The sequence below is a fragment of the Penaeus chinensis genome, chromosome 17 (assembly GCF_019202785.1).
Source record: "Penaeus chinensis breed Huanghai No. 1 chromosome 17, ASM1920278v2, whole genome shotgun sequence".
Lineage (NCBI taxonomy): Eukaryota > Metazoa > Arthropoda > Malacostraca > Decapoda > Penaeidae > Penaeus > Penaeus chinensis.
Genome location: NC_061835.1, coordinates 17,444,452 through 17,454,451, shown reverse-complemented (window position 1 = coordinate 17,454,451; position 10,000 = coordinate 17,444,452). Strand labels below are relative to the sequence as shown.

The 10,000-nt window shown below is 56.8% G+C and overlaps 1 protein-coding gene across 2 annotated transcripts in view; it reads right to left on the bottom strand.

Annotated features, from left to right (window-relative positions):
- Positions 1-9,053, bottom strand: part of LOC125034226 — a 58,108-nt gene extending 49,055 nt beyond the window's left edge. For both annotated transcript variants that reach the window (XM_047625938.1, XM_047625939.1), the window contains exon 1: positions 8,776-9,053. In XM_047625938.1, coding sequence (XP_047481894.1) covers positions 8,776-9,040 — 265 coding nt within the window. In that variant the 5' untranslated portion in view covers positions 9,041-9,053. The remainder of the gene's footprint in view (positions 1-8,775) is intronic.
- Positions 9,054-10,000: the final 947 nt, after the last annotated feature.

Here is a 10,000-nt window from a genome sequence, read left to right as displayed (position 1 = left end):
CACAACAATAGACACAAGTGTCAGGATCTGACACGGGTGCGCTTCGCTGCAAACAGACCCCGCGGCGGCGTCCTCGAAAGCAGAGCCTGAGCCTCCCGCCCTCGCCGCCGATGCTACGTCTCGGGCCGTACGACGCCTGCGGGAGCGGCGCCGGCCATTCACAAATGAAGGTGCCTGCCTGGCTCCCGCCAGCGCCGCCGCGGACGGCCGGCGGGTGGGGCACCTACGCCCTGTTTTGCTGTCTCCCTCAAGCTACTAGGAACTGTCCTCTGGGCGATGCAATCCCGTGTTCTTCCTTCCGCCTGCTACGAACTGTCCAGGGGGTCAAACAGCCCCCTCCCTCGGCCTTCCTCCCCCACGTCCTCCTTGTGTGGTAACGACGCGGCAAAAAGGTGTTTCTGAATGCAGTCGCTGAGGTGTTGCAACTGCCTAATCGCTATCAGACTCACACCCTTTTATTATTCAACAGAGCTGTTGAAAAAATCTATGTTCTCGATTCTCATGACATACTTAACTCGATCAAGACCTGAGTGACCTTCACGAAAGAGCGAACGACGCAGGTTTTTTCTTAACATTTCCCCCCGTTTTTCCTCTTTGCGTCGCGGGGGCAAATTTTCGTAATTGCAAAGCTTCCGCACCTGTTGACCGAACCGCGCGCCGAGAGAGGAGAAAGTGAATCTCAGAGCAGACGTTGCGCCACGGAGCAAGTGTGTGTGTGTGTGTGTGTGTGTGTGTGTGTGTGTGTGTGTGTGTGTGCGCGCCGTATTTTATGCAAAATACCCCCCACGGCGTCCAGGCAGGCTGACCCCCCTCCCCCCCAGCCAAGGCGCGAGTCGTGGGAGGAATCCTTCGCAGCCCATCAAGCCAGGGGACGGGGGGAGGTGGTCCCCCTCCTCCTATACCCCTACCTACGCCTCCACACCAATAAGCCTCTGTTTTATCTTCAACAATAATTCTGGCACTAGATATCACCGATTTTTAGGGGTTGTATGCTTTGTGGTCGTTGTGAGCTAGATACGTTTCTTTCTCCCTCTCATTCCTTCTTCTTCCCTCTCTTCCCTCTCCCCCTTCCTATTCTCTCCCCCTTCTTCCCTCTCCCCTTCCTTCTCTCTCCCCCTTCTTCCCTCTACCCCCCTGCCCTTCCCTCTCCCCCTTCCTTCTCTCCCCCTTTTGTCCGTCCGTCTCTCCGTCTCCCCTTATCGTCCTGAATCACCCGTCTACCTTGACACAATTACCAGCACAAAAATGTCCTTCTCACCTGCAATTACAGCGCTTATGTCTCTCCCGCCTTGTCTTCCTGAAGGCCGACGCGCAGGTGTTGCCAGGTGCTCAGGCGAGGCTCTCTGACCTGCTATTTCGCTTACACTTGGGCTGAGCGTTTTTACTTGTCAGACATACTAATGGGCGAGGGATTCTATTTTCTCGTCTCCGTGCAGGAAAGAACAGATTTTCCACTTATTATTTCTTCTGGTGTCGAACATATGGACTGAACACGGCCGGGACTGATTCGGGCTGTTATTTGTTGTGCCATTCCAATTCGGTCTCTGCTCTGTCCTTTTGCTTTATTCAAGAAATATCTATTTACACATTATAGTTTTCCTCTTCCAGCCGGATAATGGAACACCGCATTGATTTTTATTCTCACTCTTTCATTCCTTCTCCCTAAGTCTCGTTCTCTCTCTCTCCCTCTCCCTTTCCGTCTCCCCTCCCTCCCTCCCTTCCCTCGCTTCTCCCTTCTGTGTCCTTTTTGCCTTCCGTGTTCTTCCTCCGCAAGGCAAGAGCAGCTTCCTCCTCTCTCGGCCAACCGCTCGCCGAAGGTCATCCGGCCGGAAGTAAGGTCAAGGAGACCATCAATCATCGGCTGAGGTCACGAGGAGAGGAGGGAGGAGGAGGGAGGAGAGTGAGAAGATGGAAGAAGGGGAGGGCGTGATGAGAGGAGAAAAGATTGAAGAGGAAACTGGCAAAGAGAGAAGGAAAGAAAACGAGAAAGTTTAGCGTGGAACTTCCAAGTACATTGGGATAAGAGCAGACTTGTTTACGCCGGTAAAATGTGCAAACGGGTTTGCAACATGCATGCATATTCTCTACAAGTGCCCAATGATGCAACATAAAACATGTCCTTCTGTGAGTCAATGCATGCAAAGGCGCTCGCCTGCCTCGAGCCGTTTTCGGCCGGCCATGCAGGGGGTGATTGGGCAGCTCCCGCGGGCATCGCCGGCGCCCTCGCTTGCCCCTCTCCCCTGGCGACGACCGGCGCCGGGGCTTGGACCTGCCCTGGCCCCGCTGACTCCGACGGAGCCCTGGCGTCAGAGGCGCTTGGCACCCGGATGGCATCCCGACACAAGCTCCTTCCGAGGCCGCCACGGGGTCCCCTCGAGGCGCGAGCAGCTCGTCTCGCTCCCGCCCGTCGCCCAAGGAGCAGGCAGCCGAGAGGCCAAAGGGCAAGGCCGCCGCGGCCGCCGTGCGCCCGGAACCGCACTCGGGAATGCACGCGGCTGCGCCTGCTTCGCCGCTGGCGTGAGTCTGTGTGGGCCTATATGTATGTATAGAGGTATGAATGCATGTACGTATGTAGGTATGTATGTATGTATGTATGTATGTATGTATGTATGTATGTATGTATGTATGTATGTATGTATGTATGTATGTATGTATGTTTTGTATGCATGTAAGTATGTGTACATGTATGTAAAGTGTGTTTGTGTGTTTCTGTATATAAACACACACACACACACACACACACACACACACACACACACACACACACACACACACACACTATGAGCAGACCTTGATATTATATGATTAGAGATACAGATGTATAAACAGATAGATGAATACGCAGGCAGACAGGCACATAATAAATGCAGGAAGGTAATAACTTTGATAATCATGATACTGCTAGCAATAATGGGGCCAACGACAATGATCCTGAAAACGTCGGCGGCAGCGGCCCTTCCCCGGGAGCCGCCGCCCCTTCCTGCAATGACCACATCGGCGCAGACACGACGCCTCGAGACGAACAAGTCGCCTGACAAAAACAAAGCAGCAGAGGCCGTCCATTTAGCTCAGTCTCGTCGACGAGGAAGCAGCGGCGAGGCAGCTGTGCGTGACGGCTGGACAGGGGGGGGGGGGGGTTGAGGCGACCGAGTCGTGAACTCACCAGCAAAACAGGGGGACGAAGAGGAACAGGAAGGAGGAAGAGCGAAGAGGGATAAGGGAAGTGATGTGATGCTGGGAGGAGGAGGGGGAGGGGGAGGGGGAGGGGGTAGGAGGAGGAGGAGGAGGAGGAGTGTTTTCCTCGCCGGCGCCTCCCGCTTAGGCTCCCGCGTGGCGGCGAGGAGGCATGGCTTAGCAAGCAGCGCAAGCGGGAGAAGACGGAGCGACCGCACGTGCGGACGCTGCGTCTCGCCGTTCGACCTCAGCCTTGAGGGAACCTAAAGATTTGCTGGCTGTGAATTTGCCCAAAAGGCTTCCGGATCAAAGCATCCCAACGGCAGCGTGACAATCTTGACAAGAGCCACGAGCGGAATCGAAGCCCCGCTGGCTCTCGTGTGCCTCTTTTTTCTCTCCCCTTTTTGGGGCGCGAAGTCAGCCGCCCCAGAGCACACGGCAGAGGAGTCCCAAGAGTGCGTTTATGGCCGCTCGGAGGCCCCTTTCCCAGATTCCTCTTCGCATGCTTTCGTCGTGCCTCGTCCCGCTTTCGAAAAGGAAAGACAGATAACAGTGTCGTATCGGCTCACAGCGGTTGCATGACGACCAGAAAATAAATGTATGCACGCATGCAAGAACGTTCGCACCTGTGGACCAACTGTTCGGAGTTGCAGCTTTTACAAAACATGCATTATGCGATGCACTACGGCGCCGGTGCCCATCGCGCCTCTCGCTGGCCATCAGCCTGGCCAGCGGCCCCTCCAGCGCACCTCTGGCCCTCCGCCCTGGCCGTCCCCGAGCGCCCGGCGACGCAAGCACACACGAAAGCGCTTGCAGGGGGCGGGGAGAGGCGATCCCGATGGGCACCTTGGCATTCTCGGGCGGGATTCACTCGTATGTGGGCGAAGAGTCCTTTGACCGCCCAAGAGATAGGTCAAAGGTCGCGCGACGGCGGAGGAAATCATCCAAAGGTCGCCTATTCCCTTAACGAAACTGCTGCCGCCGACCGCTGCCGGGCAGAGCTGCCCCTGGGGCGTCGTCAGCCTTTTAGAATTCAGCGTCTACGACGCCCGTAGGGCGGGCGGGCAGGAGCCCAGGGCCTATGGCAAGAAGACGTCACACGACACACACGTGCATGCGCTTCCTGCATCTTGCATGCGACGCTGGCGAGCAGGAAGTGGCGGGCGTAGGAGGGACATCAGGAGAAGGAGGAGGAGGAGGAAGAGGAGGAGGAGGAGGAGGAGGAGGAGGAGGAGGAGGAGGAGGAGGAGGAGGAGGAGGAGGAGGAGGAGGGGAGGAGGAGGGGAGGAGGGGGAGGGGAGGAGGAGAAGAGGAGGAAGAGGAGGAGAAAGAGGAAAAGGAGGAGGAGGGGGGAGGGGGAGGGGGAGGGGGAGGTTGAAGAGGAAGAGGAGGTTGTGGGGGAGATGGGGGGAGGTGGAGGAGGAAGAGGAAGAAGAGGAAGGTTTAAGGATTTAATTTGATTCCATTTGTTATAATGGATATTCTTGGTGTGACGCAGTGTCTGTTTTATTTAGCTTCTAAGTTATCCCGTGTGCAAGGAATGGCCGGGGATACTATTCACTGGCGGCGAGGGATTCGAACGCAGGTCAGCAAGATTGCTAGACGAGATCGCTACCGATACTCCACACAGGGGGGGAGGAGGAGGAGGAGGAGGGGAGGAAGAGAAGGATCAGGGAGAGGAGGAAGAGGAGGTAGAGGAGGAGGAAGAAGAGGAGGAGGTGGAAGAGAAAGAGTAGGTGGAAGAGAAGGAGGAGAAGGAGGAAAAAAGGAGTAGGAGTAGGAGTAGGAGGAGGTGGAGGAGAAGGATCTGGGAGAGGAGGAAGAGGAGAGACATGATGATGAATCATGATGATGATGATGATGATGATGATGAAGATGATGAAGATGAAGGTGATAGTGATGGTGATGATGATGATGATGGTGATGGTGATGGTGATGGTGATGGTGATGATGATGGTGATGATGATGGTGATGGTGATGGTGATGATGATGATTATGATGATAGCGATGATGAGGAAAACAAAAGGAAGGTGAAAGGCGGGGAAGGTCCCACCGGCCGGAGGGGGCAGGACAGGGCAAGGAGAAGATGCTCCGGAATCAGGAGCTTGTAGGCGCTTCCTGCAAATCTCAAAGGCGTGTTTGGGCGTCGGTGGGAGGGCGGACTCATGCCAACGAAGTGGTCGAGAACTTTCCGAGGTGAATTCTCCCGCCAAGCAAGTCTGTGAACGCATTCTCGCGCTCGCGACCCTGCGCTGGCAGCGGCAGAGGAGGAAGCACCCCTTCCGACCGATCCGAAGAAGGGAAACGTCCCAGGGAACGCGAGGGGCGGGCGCCGCAGCAGGAGCGGCGGCGGGTCGCGCGGCCGCGCTCGCGTGATCTCGCCGCGAGTTCAGCGCCGCCGACTCTGCGCTTTTGGCCTCGCTTGCCCGCTGCGGGCAGGGGCTTGTCTCCCTGAGAGTGTTTGCTTTTGGCCTCGCTTGCCCGCTGCGGGCAGGGGCTTGTCTCCCGAGAGCGTTTGCTTTTGGCCTCGCTTGCCCGCTGCGGGCAGGGGCTTGTCTCCCGAGAGTGTTTGCTTTTGGCCTCGCTTGCCCGCTGCGGGCAGGGGCTTGTCTCCCGAGAGTGTTTGCTTTTGGCCTCGCTTGCCCGCTGCGGGCAGGGGCTTGTCTCCCGAGAGTGTTTGCTTTTGGCCTCGCTTGCCCGCTGCGGGCAGGGGCTTGTCTCCCGAGAGTGTTTGCTTTTGGCCTCGCTTGCCCGCTGCGGGCAGGGGCTTGTCTCCCGAGAGCGTTTGCTTTTGGCCTCGCTTGCCCGCTGCGGGCAGGGGCTTGTCTCCCGAGAGCGTTTGCTTTTGGCCTCGCTTGCCCGCTGCGGGCAGGGGCTTGTCTCCCGAGAGCGTTTGCTTTTGGCCTCGCTTGCCCGCTGCGGGCAGGGGCTTGTCTCCCGAGAGCGTTTGCTTTTGGCCTCGCTTGCCCGCTGCGGGCAGGGGCTTGTCTCCGAGAGCGTTTGTTTTGGCTCGTTGCGGCGGGGGGTGCGGGGCTTGTCTCCGAGAGTGTTGCTTTGGCCTCGCTGCGGGGGCAGGGGCTTGTCTCCCGAGAGCGTTTGCTTTTGGCCTCGCTTGCCCGCTGCGGGCAGGGGCTTGTCTCCCGAGAGCGTTTGCTTTTGGCCTCGCTTGCCCGCTGCGGGCAGGGGCTTGTCTCCCGAGAGCGTTTGCTGGCAAGGCGTTGGGGCTCCTGTAGCTATAGCTGTAATTGCTGCGAGTAGGGTCGGTGACACAATCGATTTATCAACTCTACGGAGTACTGTCTTGACAAGAAATGGCAAGATAATGCCAGGCTCACCAGCAGAGGTCAACGCCGACAGCGCAACGGCGGTGACCCGACTCCGGCTCCTGCCTCTGCCTCCTGCCTGAGCGAGGCGAAGGTGGCCCTACGTGCGCCTCCGCCTCTCCCGGCCGAGGCACTTTCTTGCAACCTGCAATCCTTGACCGCCTAGCCTTCCTGCTGCCAGGTTGCAATGCACATCCGCCGTCGTTTCCATTGCTGCCTCAGTTGGACTGGCCCGCGCGACACACACACACACACACACACACACATATATACCACAGGCATTAGTTTCACAGCCGAAAGAGGCCCAGCCACGGTTTCTGCCTTTCACCGTCCCCGCGGGCGCGGCCTGCAGATCGCCGAGGGCACGAAGCGCCTCGGGCAGCGCAGGCCGGCGAGCGTGCAGCCCGCCCCCGCCGCTGCCGCCGCCGCCCGCGCCCCCGCCCCCGCCCCCGCCGCCGCAGCGCCGCTCCTGTGCCGCGGCTGTTTTGAAGGCGCGTCATGCGGCGCCGCCGGTGAATATTCATCGGGAATCTCTGTTGGAAAGTAATGCATGGCGCTGCCAGACCTCTCATGACAACGACCACCATGACCCTCCGCGCGCCCGAGCCGCTGCATAGCAAGCGAGGGGAAAGCTGTGCTTGCGGCCCGGGCGAGGCCGCCGCCGCCCGCGGCCGCCGCAGCCGCTCCTCGGCGGCACCAAACTGCCGCTGTGTACAGTATGTCTGTCTATCGTGTGCGAGGTGAATGGGTGAATGTGCAATGCCTTAAAAAATATATATATATATATACACACATGCCTACACATATGTATGTATAATATATATATATATATATATATATATATATATATACATATATATATATATATATATATATATATATATATATATATATATATATATATATATATATATTTATATACAAACACACACACACACATATATGTATATACTTATTCATTTGGTATACTTATATTTATTTATACATACATATATATATACACACACACACATATATATATATATATATATATAATATATATATATATATATAATATAAGATATAAAAACTATATCTTTAAATATATATATCTGCACATACATGCACGCACATATGTGTGTCTGTATGTATATATATACATACATATACATATAAATCTATCTATCTATCTATCTATCTATCTATCTATCTATCTATCTATCTATCTATATATATATATATATATATATATATATATATATATGGTGCGTGCCAGGAGGGGAATCGCCTGGCGGATTTGGACTCGGATCGAGAGGCGCTCGGTGTCTCTCCGCTGATAACGGGAAGGAAACATGTCGACCGAAATCTCGGAGACTCGGGCGATAAGGCTCTGCCGCTGATAACGCTAAAGGAGGTCGATTATTAGCAGGATGTACACCAGGAAGGCAGGTCAGGCCGCAGAGAGAAGTGAGGCAGAGACCAAGCAGAAAACCAGTCAGAGGGAAAAAGTCAAACGGGGAGGCAGCGGCGGCGGAGAGGGAGGGCAAAGTGTACATATAATTGAACAAATGCACAGACACGCGCCCGTACCCTGTAAACTGACATCCACGCCCCCGGAGAGGAAGTGAAGCGAATGGCTGGGGAGCCTTTAATGTCGAGGCAATGTCAACAGCGCAGAAAAACAGAGAGGAAAAAGTCCAGGAAATGTATGGAGCGAGAACACTGATGCGAGCGACTTCAAGTTGGCACACCGGAGGGGGAGGGCGGGGTGGGTATGTGGGGGAGGGGGCATGGGAGGGAGGGGGGTAGTACCGCTACTCTGTGCGGTTCAGTGAGCAAGTGACAATTCCGTTCATGGCGACAGCGCCTGCATAAGGTGAGCGTGAATTGCGTAAGGTGCTGTCCGGGGAAAATCTTGCCGTGGAAATTTTGACTAATGATTAAGATGGTCATAAAGACGGTAATGACGGCGATGAAGATAATATAATAACATAGATAATACAGGCAGCTCTAGAAACATTAACGATAATATACTAGTGGTACCGTTTTGAAAAAAATTGTAGAGCACATCAGGCCCGTGAAGAGCCGGCGGCGACCCGATAACACCGGCCCTTCCTCCTGCCGACGGCCCCGCCTCGAGAGGTGGCGGCGGAGCCTGAGAGCCGCTGGATGATCACAAGCGATCGCCACGACCACCGGCCCGCGACCTCCTGAAGGAGGCTGACTCGGCGGTAGGGCGCGGCGACCCCGAGAGGCCCTCCGTCGACCCGACGATCGCAAACGAAAGCAGTGTCCTTACCTTTGAACCTGGCCCAGTGTTGGTGGTCCTTGGGCGTGGCGGTGGTGGTGGTGGTCTGCTCGAGGTAGATGAAGGCGACGCTGCCAAGGAGCAGGTAGGTGATCCAGAGCGCCGTCACCTTGAGGCCGCTCCTCGTCTCCTTGCTCATACCCCAGCGCGTCTCCTGCTTGGCCACGCTGGCCGACATGCGCCGTGGCAGCTTCACCGACTTCTCCTGCTTGCCGTCCGTGGAGCCCCTTCGGGCGTCGTCCGCCTTCTGCCGCATGGTCGCCGCCGCCGGGGCTTCCCCGTCCTCGCGCTCTCCGTCAGCGTTCGCTCGAGGCTCGGCAAGGTCCTGGCAGGCTCTGCTCCCTTAGGGTGTCGGAGGAACCACACGACGGCGCTGCTCTTTGATTATGAGTACAGACGCTTCCCTTCCGTGACCACGCACTCGCCGGCGCTCGCTCGGCCGACCTCCTGTGGGCGACTGGGGGCTCCGTGTCCCTTCGCCGCGCCTCGAGAGCCAAGTCTCCCTCGGCCGCAGAGTGGTTCACCTTGCCGTGGCTCCTGCGCCTTTGTCCTGGTCCGTCGCTCCTTTTTTCCTGCGTCTCTGGGCGAATCACTCGGCCTCGCGTGGATGTCCTTTTCCGTCGCTCCTGCGTTTCCTTGTTAGCCGACTTTCCTGTGGAAGAGAGAGACGGCGTGTTAGTTCCCTCTTGAGAAGGCCGCTGGCTCCATGCTCGTACAGAGTAGAGACACACTCATTCAAACACACACGCACGCACACACACGGCGAAACCCCGAGGCGCACATTCACACGCACAGATCGGCTCACACACCACTCACGGCGCGTCCGGGAAGTGCCCCCGCCCGCCCCGCGCAGAAGTGCTGCACTGAAGCGCTGGCCCCCACCCCCGCTAAAGCGCTGGCCCTCCACCCCCGCTAAAGCGCTGGCCCCCCCTCCCCCGCTGAAGCGCTGAGCCCCCCTCCCCCACCCGATTGTGAAGCGAGAGGTTGCTTCCCTTGTCTCTCTGTCGCCTTGCGGCTATTTTTACACTTATTCATCGCCTCTTGTTTTGGGCGCCGCCTCCGCGCACTGGTTCGGGAGCCTCTTTTTGCTCGCAGCGGCGCCTGCAAATGTTAGCGTTCCTTCCTTGGTTCTGCCGCCCGTCCCTCTCGGGCGCGCGTGCGTGCTTGCTTGCGTGAGACAGGCCCCTGAGGGCGGCCACGGCGGCGGCGGACGACT